The sequence below is a fragment of the Carassius carassius genome, chromosome 1 (genome assembly GCF_963082965.1).
Source record: "Carassius carassius chromosome 1, fCarCar2.1, whole genome shotgun sequence".
NCBI lineage: Eukaryota > Metazoa > Chordata > Actinopteri > Cypriniformes > Cyprinidae > Carassius > Carassius carassius.
Window position 1 is genome coordinate 35,820,764 of NC_081755.1, and position 14,719 is coordinate 35,835,482.

General features: G+C 36.8%; 3 protein-coding genes across 3 annotated transcripts; all 3 read right to left on the reverse strand.

Moving 5' to 3' along the window:
• Positions 1-406: 406 nt before the first annotated feature.
• Positions 407-7,532, reverse strand: rrn3 (RRN3 homolog, RNA polymerase I transcription factor). The gene is made up of 18 exons (XM_059557369.1): positions 7,383-7,532; positions 7,068-7,186; positions 6,921-6,977; positions 6,574-6,663; positions 6,354-6,483; positions 6,216-6,275; positions 5,692-5,755; positions 5,546-5,615; positions 5,346-5,444; positions 5,175-5,267; positions 4,720-4,858; positions 3,822-3,952; positions 3,618-3,748; positions 3,200-3,384; positions 2,026-2,134; positions 1,784-1,936; positions 1,597-1,684; positions 407-1,381 (listed from the first exon to the last, which is right to left on the reverse strand). Exons 2-18 carry the CDS (start codon positions 7,161-7,163, stop codon positions 1,229-1,231), a joined length of 1,848 nt encoding a protein of 615 aa, XP_059413352.1. The 5' UTR covers positions 7,164-7,186; positions 7,383-7,532; the 3' UTR covers positions 407-1,228.
• Positions 7,533-8,623: 1,091 nt separating this feature from the next.
• Positions 8,624-10,198, reverse strand: si:dkeyp-72e1.6 (transmembrane protein 238-like). Its single transcript, XM_059530069.1, has 2 exons — positions 9,568-10,198; positions 8,624-8,876 (listed from the first exon to the last, which is right to left on the reverse strand). The coding sequence occupies exon 1, from the start codon at positions 10,050-10,052 to the stop codon at positions 9,582-9,584; it is 471 nt and encodes a 156-aa protein (XP_059386052.1). The 5' UTR covers positions 10,053-10,198; the 3' UTR covers positions 8,624-8,876; positions 9,568-9,581.
• A 1,594-nt stretch (positions 10,199-11,792) lies between these two features.
• On the reverse strand, positions 11,793-13,910 carry mpv17l (MPV17 mitochondrial membrane protein like). Its single transcript, XM_059557379.1, has 4 exons — positions 13,547-13,910; positions 13,399-13,469; positions 12,601-12,630; positions 11,793-12,445 (listed from the first exon to the last, which is right to left on the reverse strand). The coding sequence occupies exons 1-4, from the start codon at positions 13,851-13,853 to the stop codon at positions 12,260-12,262; spliced, it is 594 nt and encodes a 197-aa protein (XP_059413362.1). The 5' UTR covers positions 13,854-13,910; the 3' UTR covers positions 11,793-12,259.
• Positions 13,911-14,719: the final 809 nt, after the last annotated feature.

Here is a 14,719-nt window from a genome sequence, read left to right on the forward strand (position 1 = left end):
TTTATTTGGGTACCAAGGGTTGCATGCTGACAGTTTTAATGCTTATGTAATCTGCAACAGCTTGCATGAACTTTTTTATTTGGTTATATATGACTATGCACATCTGTACAGTTTCTATTATTATTTGACCTTCCAGTTACCTTTTTAGGGTAACATGCATAGTCATAGGTTCATCACTTTGTTAGTACATATGTATACACATACATACATACACATCATTTAAAAGTTTCTAAAAAGTTATTTAAAAAAAAATTTTTTTAACTTCGGTCTCTAATTCTGATTCAAAAGCTTCATTTGTTGATCAAAAATACAGAGTGATAACATTAACAGCATGAAATATCATTTTTACTTGAATATCACTTATTTACTAACAAACATACAATGTAGAAATTTAAGGCGAGGACCGTTTTGTTAATCTGCAATTAAACTTGTTTTATAATAATTACTGTAATTATAATTTAAATGTTACATTTCTGGTGGAAGAAAAGAAACATTTTAAGAGTAACATCTTTTATTAAGTCAACAATTAGATCATATTTTCCACATTGTAATAGAAGAGTTAGACCATTTTATTACTTCATGTTAATTTGAAAAGTTGAATTCAACACTGTAGCGCAAAAGTACAAAGGTTTGATATTTGTACAGAATAAGCCAAGGATAACAACAGTTAAAATTTCAACAAAAAACACAGAAAACCATCTTTAAATGAAGGTATTCACTGCATGTCAATTTTCTACAGAATATTTTGTGCAAACAGACACTGGCTTAGTCAGAGCTCAAACTCATAACATGGGAAGTGACACCTGAAACACACCACCAGCCAATTCTAATCGTTTCAGAATGAACTGAAAAAAAATTATATATATATATATAAACAACTCAAGTTTACTCTGAGAACACAGTGATTATTTCATTAAAACTGTCACTACATCTGTGCTGACAGTTTGTCCTGAAAACAGAAAATACATCAGACTGTCCACTTGTGAAGCCACCAATGTTTCTTTCATTTTACTATTAATATAGCACAAGTGTGCAATAAACACATTTGTATTTTATGATGCAGTCTTAAAGTGAAGTAGAGGGTTTAGTAAACCTACTGCCAAACACGGGGTCAGTAATGCTGGTGTGTGAAGGGCTCCAGTCAGATCTGTGCTAACACAAGCACAAGCAGTCCTTGAGCGCCCCCTCCTGATGTGATCTGTGACCAGCTGAGTACTACAGCAGTGGATCAGAAAGGCCGCTGCAGGAAGGAGAACGGGGGCGAGCCAACGCTCCGCGGACTGTGAAGATGGGAGTCATAAGAGCCCGGAGTCATGCCCACTACCAAATCACCCTGAGGAGTTTCTCCATGCAGAAAGTCATCTTCCTCCTCCATAGACCCCTGTGAGAAAAGATCAGTGTTATTGGATATTCTCTGAAGAGGCTAAACTACTGACATGAGCCAAAAAGAGTTCGTTTTTCTTATGATGGCTTAAAAAAAAAAAAGTATATGGCCACTGAAAATTGCCTGATTGTGCAGACAAAATTAAACTCAAAAAGAACAAAAATATTTGAAATATTGAAATCGTCATTGAAGCCACTGTGAATGTGTATCACCGTTATCACTTGCTTCTTGGGCACATCTATCATACAATCAGACGGCTCCTCCCACACCTGATAGATTGGCTCAATGAGTTTTCCAGAGCTGTTGTACAAAAAAAAAATAATAATAATAAGACAAATGATTTTTAGTGAACTAGCATTCCACGGCTGAGTTTGAAAGGAATGAGCATGAATGTGTTACCTTTTCAGGAGATACGGATCAAAAGGGAAGAAGGTATCCAGAGGGTTTGTGTTAGTGGACACCGAGTTTCCGCCAGTTGAACAGCTCACCACTGGCAACACGTTCCGGTTGTTTCGCTCAATGATGGTGTAACAGAAGACGAGCTGGTACTTCCTGCCAACAGATGGGTGGAATTTCCCTCATTTGTCATGCTTTTATTTCATGCAGTTCGGTAAGCCGATGATCGATGTCTTGTGCTGTACCTGGTGATGGCTGCAAAAATGTTGGTGACAGCAGGTAGACAGACCCTCAGCGGGTTGAGCTGGCACATCACTATACGCTCCAGATTCAAGCCCTGAAGGTACGCCAACCCTACAGAAGGGTCGAGGACAAATGACACAGAAAACGAGAAGTCTGGTTTGGAACGCATTCTTGTCAAATGCTTTTGTATTTATGTTAGTTTTCAGTCAATTAAAAGGTAAAATAATAGTTTTATGACAAAATTATTTTTTTTAACCATTATGAATTATTAATTGAAGGCATCTTTGTTTAATTGTACATTTAAATACTGAGTAATATTTGTAATATGTACTACTACAGTGTTAAGTTTATGATTAAAGGTTTCGTTTAGGGTTAGTTTCATGTAATTATGCATAATTTACTGTAATTACTATAGTAAGTACATGTAACGTGTAACAAGGACACTAAAATAAAGAGTTAATATTAGTGCTGTCAAACCCTGAATCACATAAATGTATAAATAATCGCATAAATAAATGCATAAATGTAAATACATTTATATATGATGTAATTTATATGAATATAAATATACACACGTAAATATTTTCTAAATATATGCTCTATGTGTGTGTCTTTATATATACATAATAAATATACACAGTACACACACATATGTAAACAAAAACTTATTTTGGATGCAATGAATTGTTTGAAAGCAGTAATTAATATTAATTTTAATTAAAAAATATAAATTAAAATGTTGTTGTGGCATCACACAACATTTTACACCCTGAACTGACCTTTTCTTGCTGTAAAAAGAATGAACGTTTTTTTTCTTTTGTGCATGCTGGTTGGAGTCAGACCACCCACTTTTTTATATATATTAAGCAGTGAATCATTTTTGTTAAAATACTTTTTCTAAGAAATATTTATAAAACATGCCAAACTAAAGTTTATTATTATTATTATTGTTATTTATGACCCCCAAAATACTTGAATGAAATAGAAATTCAGTAATTAAATTCAAATTCATAAGTGGTCACTGTTTGCATGATTACTTTAAAAAAATTAGAAGATCAGGGCAAAACAACTGTGTAACTGACCCAGACTTGAAACAAACGAAAAAGGTTTCAGCATTTCAAATGATTTTGACACCTGTGCTTGACGTATAAACAGGTCAATTCCCCATGTACTGACCTTTCTTCATATTGCCCTCCAGAATGGCATTGTGTTTGAAGATGAGTGTGTAAAACACAGCCTGGCAAGCTGTATAAAAAGGGCCGTGCAGATTGACGTCACAGAATGCTTTGGATCCAGCGTCCTGACTGTCAATGTAAAGGTGCAACCAGGGAACCAACAGGTCCAGACAGGCCTTGACTGTCCTGTGGAAGAGAGGAAACTCTACAGCACCAGTTTTGACATCTAGGTTTCAAACGATGTGTGACAAACAGAGGTATCTGCGTCCAGTCAACCCTTTTTCTTTTCCAGACAACAACAAAGAGACATTAATGTTTAATTACTTAATCGTGGTCACAAACCACTGCCAGGAAAGATGATTAAATATTGAACTCTGTTGCATTAGATAGAATAAAACTGCATGATAAAGGTCACATACGATACTGGCAAAAACTTGGCTCTTGCCAAGAAGCTGCCCATGTATCCAGCAGCGGCTTGTCTCAGGACGGGGGGCTGGTTGGGGGCTTGTAACATCTTCCATAAGTGATCCAAAAAAGCTTCAGCCAAGCCCTAAACAAAGAGATTAGAGTTAGCCTTAGTTTTTGTTTGTTTCTTTGAGAATGAGTGAGAGTTGGGAACCCACCAGGCGGAAGCTGCACAGGTAGAACATGTAGTACTGCACGTGACAGGAAGCGTGAGTGGGGAGCACCACCTTATCAAACACCCACATCAGGTCTCTGTATACAGCTTTGGTTTTCTCAATATCTAATGAGCCTAATGAGATTGAAACAATGATTAAAAAAAAGTGTTTATTTAAAAAAAAAATTAGGATAAAGCGTTAAATTAAAAATGCACGTGTGAATACCATTTATGAAATATGTTTAATGCCTGTGCATTTTAATGCACTTCTTTACGTGCAAGTATAAACAAACTGGCTAACACAACAATTACACACAGACTACTGTTCAAAAGATCTCTGGACATTCTTGAAAGTCTTGTATGCTCATTATTGATGCATTTATTTTCTGAAATATACAGTAAAAATGGTAATATTGTGAAATATTATTACTATTTAAAATTACTGCTTTCTACTTGAATATATTTTAAATGTAATTTTTTCCTGTAATGCAAAGCTGATTTCAGAATCATTACTCCAGACTTCAGTGTCACATGATCCTTCAGAAATCATTCACAAATAAACTGATTTGGTGATTCTTATTCCTTTCAATGTTAAAAACATCTGCTGTGCTGCTTAATATTTTTATGCAAACCGTTATGCATTTTCTCAGTATTCTTTCAGGAGTAGAAAAGTTCAAAAAGAACAGCATTCATTCGAGACAGAAGGTGTTTGATGCATCCATGCTGAAATAAAAGCATTCATTCTTTCAAAAAAATCTTACTGAGGCCAAACTTTAGAATGGCAGTGCATTTTTCGTTCCTAAAAATGACTGAATGTCCTAACTGAATTTTGATTAAACATTTTAATTAACCAACAGCCCTAAAAACAACTTCTATGGTTCATAAAATGGTAATATCCTGACCATTGACATGGCAAATGTCCTTAATATAAGCCAGCAGGACAGACATCATTGTGTCCAGTCTCTCTGCGACAGGATGAACCATCACAGCTCCATCAGGTCTCGATGAATCCAGTGGAGAGTCCTCTTCCTTATCCTCTTCCTGAATAAACCACACAAAATATTACATTAAAACGACTAAGATATAAATAAGTTACTCCTAAATTAGGGCTTAATTTGGTTCCTCATACAAACTGGTTATGTTGCTTTCAAATGTAGTTTTTTGATGCTTTTGCATCTTTTCTGAAGCTTGAAATTTCATTGCATGTAAAAGAGTGACTACAGCACATTCTTCAAGATTTCACGATAGAAGGAAAGTTGTTTGGAGTGACATGAGGCTGAATGTATGATGACTGAACTATCCTTTTAAATAGGTTTTGCATATACACGATTGGTTTTCTGAAGTGTTTTGGACTCACCATGTCAAAGAGGCATTCATCCTGTGCTGCTCCATTAGCATCTTGCTGAACTCCGCTTTCCACTTCTTCAATCTCACTCCGTGGTGCACTAACCTAAATATCAAAAACAGCCGTCAAACCGCTGCACAGCTGCAAAGCTATCAGTACAGTGACTGAACACAAGTCCCTCACATCTAGCGTCAGCATCTTGCTGATGATGAGCTCTAAGATGTCTCTCCTCAGGTCAGGGATGTAGACCGAAACTCTCAACAGGTTGTGCACGTAACACTCCTGTATGGACAGACAACACGGCCTCAGAACAATCACATTCACGCATGCATTGATATCCATTTACTCTAGTACTGCTTTTAAATGCTTTCTACAGAACTCACAAGAGTTCTGGAGGATTTCTGCACAAAAGGGAACTTGTCGGAAAGGATCGGCATCAGGAATCGACTGGTTCTGAAAGAACAAAGAAAGGGTTTATTAGTCACTGCTTCACTCTGCTACGCTTTCGGAGGTTTTAGAAGACACTTACGATGGAACATATCTTGCAATAATCTGTAGGGCTTGATGACAATGATCAAATGTCCTCGGCAGATCTGTGTGGATTAAAAACAAAACAAACAATGAATCATGGTGCAAAGTAGAAGGTATATTAATAGTACAGAGACAATTTCACTGATTGATGACAGGAATGGATACTGACTGCAAAATGAATGCTTGCATTCAGAAGTTTGAAAGAAAATGTTATGCTGCTCACCAAATCCACATTTATTTAATCAAAACCGTAAAACCTAAACATTGTGAAATATTATCATCATTTTCTACTATGAAACATTTATTCCTGTGGTGGCAAGGCTGTTTTCAGTTTTCAGTGTCACATGATCCATCAGAAATCATTTTAATATGCAGATATGATGCTCAGGAAACATGTTTAAAACATCTGTTGTGCTGTGGATCATAAATCCCGGTATATGACATTGTGTACAATTTATCAACAAAAACAATAATACAAATTAAATCACAAAACAAGCAGGTGATATAAAAAAGTGCACCAACTTTCATCTTCATCATCAGAATCTGAAAATGCCACATTTCCTTCTTGGACTCGTATTCTCTCTGAAAGAAGAAGACAACAAAGCGTTATTTCATCTGAACAATGTGAACGGAGTGCGACATTATCATAATAAATCTTACTTGGTGCAAAATTAGTGACGACCATTCTGAGACAGGCTCTGAGATAAACGGTCTGGGCCGACACCAGGTTACTCAGAAAAGCCAGATATTCTTCCACCACAGCCTGACTGCGACCGAGCCATGGCAGCTTCTGTACGGGAAACACCTCTTGCATTAACACACAGTCAAAAATCACCCGACTGCGGCTGTTCATATTTCAACACAATAGAGTCTCCCTCACCAAAACAACATGTATCAATTGCTCATGATCTTTGCCAAGTTGAGTGACACAGGTCCTGAACTCCTGGAGCCAGTTGATAATCTGAGCGTCCTACAACGAGACACAACACAAGTGAGAAAGAAGAACATTTCTGTTTAAAGCACAAACGTCAGGATTCTAATGAATCATTTAGAATGATTCGCGATTCAATGAAAAGTGACTCAGCCGATGAAAGACTTTAAGGCACATAATACAGATTTAGTCCCCGTTCATAGCATCTAAGAATTTTTAGGTTCCGTGACTTTTTACACATGTCTTGACAACAAAATCTTAAGCGTGGAAACGTTGAAATTGCGAACAACACTTGCCTTAATATCAGGATCTGAGAGTTGATGTTTTATCAGTTCATAATCACTCGTGTCGCCCTGTAGATGGCACATTAGACATGTCAGGGCATGTTTTACAGACAGTGACATCTCATTAGCTTTATACTGCAGCGTTATTTACTATCTCACCTTTTGTAGCTTCGCTAATGTATTGGCAACTGTGCCTCCAAAACGCACAGTTTTCTTCGGAGGAGTGTTGAGAAAATCTCGGCCCTCAATTTCCATTATTTATCACTAATAATTTTACTCTGCGAACACAAAACAAAACGACGTTAAACTCAACTAACGTCGACTAAATCCGCTGCACCTTTCATCGTGTAACATAAACGACGCTCACTCGAGAAAAGATTTAAACCATAGAGGCTGTGTGGAGATAAAATAACAGACGGCTGCACGGAGTTATTAAACGGACTACACCGCTAGAGTTAATAGATCACAGCTCACCAAATAATGTTTATCAAGAAAAAGTCTATAATTAAATCCGGCATTATACGTGAGTAATATGTGAATAGCCACATGCGCAACCATGCCGAGCTCTGCGCGACCGGAAGTGCTGTTTTGTTGTCACGGATTCGGAAGTAGCGTGTTTAGTTCAGTTGTGCTCTAGAAATGGAAGCTCTGCCACCTAGTGGTTTGAAGTTTGATGACTCGATGAACGCTTGTTTTGCATGCAATATTGACGTTTATCAGGCCGAGGGCCCCTTGATGAAAGGGAGATGAAACAGGTAGCACGTGTTATATTTCAAATGCAGTATGTACTCTTAACATTACTCTTTTTATATAATGCATCCACGTGGGATGTGAAAAAGTTAACTGAGCTTTCATTAAACCTGAATGAAAATAGTTTAAAAACAATGTATCTTCTTTCATGCTCCACAGAAGCAAGTCCCACAGGTTTGATATGGCATGAAGGCGAGAAAGTGATGAAAGAGTTTTAATTTTGGGGTGAAATATTCCTTTAACATTTTATGTTTAATAGGCTACAATATTTTTAAATAAAATTAAAAATATATTTATGCATTTAGAAGACACTTTTATCCAAAGTGACTTACAGTGCATTCAGGCTAACATTGAGCCACGGGAACACTTTTTTTGTACATTTGTGAGAAATCAAACAATAATTGGTGGACTCCTTATTGAAGACCACTGGCACATATATAGGATTTGAGAATTTTCTTTTGGTTTTGTAATGAGAAGGATGTCGCAGAAGAAATGTTCTCTCATGAGATTTGCCCTGTTGGACGGTACACAGTCTACAGATCTTTTCCAGATTCTTTGGTTAGATTAATTGTGCAAAAGTTTCAAACAGGCAGTTTTTAGAGTCAATGCATGAATGCATCTGAAATCACATGAAAGGCATGCATGGCCTGCTGAGAAATAAAGCTGTACATCCATCTGAAAGCTGCATATAAATATCTGGAAAACTGATCTGAATAGAAAGAACACTGTTGTTGAGTTAACTATCACACTGTCTGCCACCCATCTGGTTCATTTACACCTGCTGCTTCTAAACTGGTACAGCAAACAAAGATAAGAGGAAGCAGACCTAATAACACTTCTCAAAGGTCCAAAGGTTGTTCACTATATGTACAAGATTCAGTAAAGGCAGGACACTAGAACATGTCCGGGTTACAGTCGCGCTGTTTGAATCTCAGATATAAAACAGACAATTAAATGTAGGAAAATACATAATTGTTTTTATTTTGTCATATAGCCATTCTTGTCAGTGCATAATCGCAAAATAGTGTATAGTACAAAGCACAAAACACAAGATCAATCAAATCAACAACATGTACAAAATGTAATTAAATTGTAAACATTTTCAATAAAAATAAAAAAAACACCAAAAAAAAGGTCAAAAAATGCATATTCCAACAGTAAAGAAAAACAAAAGTAAGTTTAGGCAATGTCATATTGTCGAATATCCTCTTCTGTGACCTGTTAAAACAAAAAAGAAAATGTGTAAACATTTTTATTGTCATTTAAAAGGTAGTCCATTTCTCTCTTTCTAGAGTCTAATTGTTTTATATCTATCTATCTATCTATCTATCTATCTATCTATCTATATCTATCTATCTATCTATCTATCTATATATATATATATATATATATATATATATAAAATCTATTGAATCCACTTTTTTTAAACAGTTTTTGTATGAAAACACAGTTTATAAAAACTAATTTTTGCTATTTTATTTCACATAATATTGTCTAAATTATGAGTTAGGCCTATATATCAGGTGGTAAACAAATGTCATATACAGAAGCAGGCTACATCTTCTTACATATGAAGGTACATCCGTTATACTTTACTCTGTAAGTCTCCATTGTTTATAAAAGCTATTGTAAGTTTCATGGTTGATGTTTAACAGTGATCTGCTCTTACTTATGATACAAATACTTCCTCAAAGTCATTTGAATGGCATGTTTCCTTTCTCTCACGCAACTTTAATATTAAGCCAATTATTGAATCAAGAATAAATAGAGACAGTCATCATTTTCTTTTCTTTTTTACTTGTTTGTAACTTTTCATAAAACATTATTTAATAAACTGGTGAAGCTGCATTGTTATGATCTTAATCAGTGATGTAATACAGACAATTAGACGTAACGAAATGCTATCAACCTGTAAGTGATGGTTCATATGGCCCGTGTTTCTGCTCTGAGGGTGTCTCCTCCGCTCACTGTCGCAGACACAGTGCTCACATTATCCTGAGAGCCCATCACAAAAGCCGCTGGTGCTTGACTGCCATCTCTCCTGTGCTTTGCTTGACCTCGGGGCCCCCCATTTCTCCTGAGAGAGTTTCTGATTCCGCTCGAGAGGCGGCTGGAGAGCCTCCTCACGACCCCGGCCAAACCTCTGCCCTTCTTCAGCAAACCCACATCGTCCTCTAGCTCCTCGGGGGGCACCTCGATATTACCCGTGTACCAGAAGACCCACCAAATCAGACTCAGAAAAATGATGATGGCTCCCGCATATATCAAGAAGTCGTAGAAAAATAAGTCTCCGAACACGCCGAGCAATAATATGATGAGCCCGAGCGCGTCGAAAGCCACCGCGAGCCAGAACGCGCAAGAACAGCGCCCGAGACCGCCCGGCGCTGCCTCCATCTTCACGCGCCTAGGCTCGGTCGCTCGGGACAGGTTAACTGCTTTTCAGCCGCCTAAAGGAAGAGTTTGGAAGGATTTGGAAGGTGTTTTCGTTTTTTTCTTAGGTAAGCGGCGCTCCGTTAACAGTTCACCTGGAAGGGAGGGCGTGGCATAGAGCGGTGGGTGCGTCTTAACTACACAGACTCACCTGGATACTGTACACCTGAGCCGTGCTGCTCCGAGTGTTACAGACACAACACTAGCACTTCAGCTGTGCTCAATATACAGCCTAACTTCAACTGTCTAGACGTACAAAAATAGCCTAACAGTTCGCTTTACCCAGTTGATTGATTACACTGATAATTGCCCTTTGTATTACAAGGTTTCTGAAATGTTAAATATGAAATATTAATTAAATATTCGTTAATTTGCATACATTTCTAGTTCAAAAATCTACACTGTTTCAGAAGTATTGTTAAATTATTATTATTAATATTATTGTTTTTTTTAATGTTTTTACAGAAGGAATTTGGGGTAGGCCTATCTCATTTTTGTCACTCCATAATTCAAAAATAGACAGAAAACAATATATTTCACATTTTGTTAGGGGAGTAAAATATTGTATGGCCTATAATCGAGTAAATTGAAGGCTCTACAAACAAATCCCTCTGTAAAAAGCTTCAGGATATAGACAGAAAAAAAAGATTGTAATTGAAATCTATTGAAACAAACAGATAAAGTGGTATAAAAGAAACACCTTGCAGTGTCTTTTGGATGTTTTCTTTCCACTCGTCTGAAAAAAACACTTTATGAAAAAACAAAAAGCACAAAATCTCAAACTTGACAGATGCAAGGCCTTGTGTTATCCAAAACAATACTGGACAGAGATATATTTGATAAAGAATTTTCCTTGACCTTTAAAGACTTTATTATTTTCCATAATTTTTCAGTTCTACAATTCACAAAATTCAATTAATATTTATTTTGTATACTCAGCTTTCTTAAATAAAATTAGTTTTTGAGAAAAAAAAAAAAAAGTCAGTTTGTCACAATCTCAAGGCCTCCTTGGATTTTTCCAGAGAGCACCTCGGGGGGCCACTTGAGAAATGAAATAGGAAAATATTTATTCTGAAATCCTTGAATTCAAGTTTTTTTCTTTTTTGAAAATATATTCAAATAAATGCAGTGACCTTCAAAGTTCTGAGTGTTTTAAAAGACCCATGCATTAAATAAAAAATAACTTGCGTGTAAGAAATGGCAAATATTTGATCTATGACAACTTTGAATGAAGCACGTTCTGATGTTTATTCTTATCATTATTTTGTCTAAAAATAACATACATTTTAAAACCAAAATAAAAAGGCATTTTCACACTAATATGCTTAAGTCATGACATGTACACAATACCTAAGAGAGCTTTTTTCTGTCCTGCTATCAGAGGTCATTGCATGCAGTGAGTGCACACCAGACATTTTTGCCCTTCTAAGATTAGCAAGTGTGTGATCCTGCCTAATCCAACCCAGACAATCAGTACCGGAAAAGCTGTTTATCTGTTACCCAGCATCACCCTCAATATCTCACAAAATCTACATTAAGCTCTTGCGTTTCACAATTCTTCATGGTTAAACACCTCACCTCTTACATACACTTTCATAAAAACAGCACCAGAAGAAACTGTACAACTCACCTACAAACAAAGTGAACACTGTTTAGTCTAAAATAGTGTATAATCTGCAATATTCAATCACAATAAATACATGGTTCTATTACAAGTTTAATAAGATACAAATCTTTTTAAAACTGCATCCCTTACGAATACATGTGTATGTTATGTAAACCGTATGAGTGAATGCATCTTTATTTATCTTTAGAAAGACAGTAACATTTGGATAAAACACTGCACAGTATGACCATTTTTAAAAGGTATTTGGGTTGAATGGCAACCTAACCTGGGGCACAAATGTCACAAGGCCCCTACAACCCATGAAATTCATAAAGACACAATGTCCCTTCAGTAATAAATAAATACACTGAGTCACATAAAACTATATAAAGTAAAATGGGCTTGTTCAACATAAATATAAAGTACACAAATATGTAAATTTAATATCACTCTTAATAAGATTATAAGCGACAATATTTATAAACACAACACAGCGCCAATGCATTGTGGGACTCAACTGTCCATTCGCAAAAACACAATGTTGTTCATGTGCGCCATTATGTCTCTATTTCCCCTCGTCAGTACTGCGAGCTAGAAGCTGTTTTTTGGGGGCCATGATCCAAGCTAAGGCCACTGCTGCCGTGCCGTCCCCACTCTGTCGTGAGAAACATAAGAACGTGGCCCACAGGAACGCTGAACAGCCCATAAACGCTGTCCTCAGGTACAGAGGCATCAGAACAAAATTCAGAAACTGAAAGAAAATACAGGTTAATCAACATAAATAGTGATTAGATGTGAAAAATGCAATGCAGTTTAAGAAACATTGACAAAGCAGAGGATGAAGACGTGCTTATGGCACGTTTATCTGTGTTTATATATCATGTGGTGACAGAATGTGGTTCTTACCTGCATGAATGGCCAGTACATCAGTCCAGTCTGAAATGTAAAAATATATTTAAACTGTCAGCCATAAAAGATAGATGTTCTCAATATAATTTATTTTATAATAAATGTATTTCTTCAAAGCAGAAGTAAGCCCATGGGCGAGACTTCCGGTGCATTAGCCACTGTAGACAAATAACGAGAAAAATAACAACATGCAGTAAACGGTAAATCTGTTTGCACTACAAACCAGTGTGTTCACAATTAAGATACATTACAATAATATGGTAAGACACACCAGTTTTTTAGAGAATTTACAAATGGCCACGGCCATTTTAACAGAAAGAAAAAGGTGAATAACGTTTATAAACATATATAACCCTTCTGAACATAAACCTAATAAACGACCAATTAAAATGACATTTTATCTTTGGATTTTGTACATCATCTTTGGTCTCTTAAGTTGACACCTCCAAGTTGAGAGATTTTATAAATGCTTAAGCAAGCAGTTTCGGCCCAGATCTGGCCCACATGGATTTCACGCGGGCCAGATGTGGGCCGGTTCTGGGCCGAAACTGCTTGCTGTCTGGGTTATGGCACGCGTGATTTTTTTTTTTTTTATCATCTTGACATCAGAAGAAAATCTTGCCTCTATAGAAGGACACAAAAGGTTCAGAAAGACTAGAAAGGTCTATGAGGGATTTTTCAACTTCTGTGCATATTTGATTTAGACTTCAGCAAACGAGTCTTTGTAAAGAAGTCTGTCTTTGGGCTAAAGCCAGTAAAAGATGACTTCTTTTTGGTGGTTCATCAAGGGCCTACCTTATATGTATTAAAAAACTTTTCTCGCCAGTCTGCAAATATGTCCTCCTTGCCCTCCAAGAAACTCACACCTGTGAAGACAATGGATTCAGTGATTAAACCAACAAGTGTGTTATATGAGACTGTAATGGACATTAGTTTACATCACCTGTGTAGAAGACACTGGTCGCCAAAGGTGAAGCAAAAGTTTGGTCCAAAAGCAGTTTGCGGAAAATCATACCGGCCGATCTTCCCGGGAAACGATGTTCTAAAGCTCGCAGCCAGAAGTAATTGAAGTTCCCTTGAAAGCTCAGCGCAACGATCGCCACGTTCCTCGTGTGCCTCCAGTCCATCTGATCTCTCCGCGCGATCACGCACTGATGCACGAAATCCCCGCCGGCGAACAAGCATCCGTACAGAGTCACATTACTTATCCAAGGCAATACCTTTGCTCGTTTGAAAAAAGATTTTCTCATGTTCAACAACACAGAAACTGCTGTAGGCCTACTTCGTAACCTTTGCAAATGATGTCGATGGAATAAATTACAGATTATTAGTTTGACAGCTCATTTGGACTCTTGGTGAACATCCTTCAGTTTCTAAACATTAGAAGATCATTACAAAGCAGTGCCAAATAAAACAGAGATCAGTCGATTACTTGAGTTCAGTCCATCCACAGCAAGGCAAAAATAAGAATTATGCTTCATTAATCCATTAGCAATTAAATTGAAAGGTTCCAGCGCGCGTTCTTCCAGTGATCAGCAGTTTCCCGTTACTTGGTCAGGTGCTCAAATCCCACATTAATCTGCCCGCGCGCTCCTGCGCCTTCATGGGTGGCGCGCTTAAATCTGATCTGTATGTAATAAAGATCGACCACATACTCAGCAAGACCAGGCACTAGCTTTTATGTTCATGACATCAACATTTGCTGAGACTTTTAATGCATGCACAATTTTAACATATTTCATCTTTATATGCTCTGTGAAGCTAATTTTATGTAGACTATGTGACGTTTGTTTGGCAATGAGATGAGCTCATGCTATAACTTCACCGAAAAATGCATAAATTGAATAGCCTATGCGTAAACGTCCCACTATATTTTGTTATTTGCCCTAGAAATCTGGTTCTAATATTCCTGGCTTTTAGCAATGTGAAAGAATCATTCATTTGAATCGTAGATAAATTTAAATGTTAAACATTTGGCTATTTTGGACATTACTCAAATAAATATTAATATTTATAGGCCTATACATGTTGATACATTACTTGCCTTATACTTTTAGAGATTAAAAACTAGTCTGTTCAAGCAAACTGGTTGGTAAGAAAGATGGCATTTTACTAC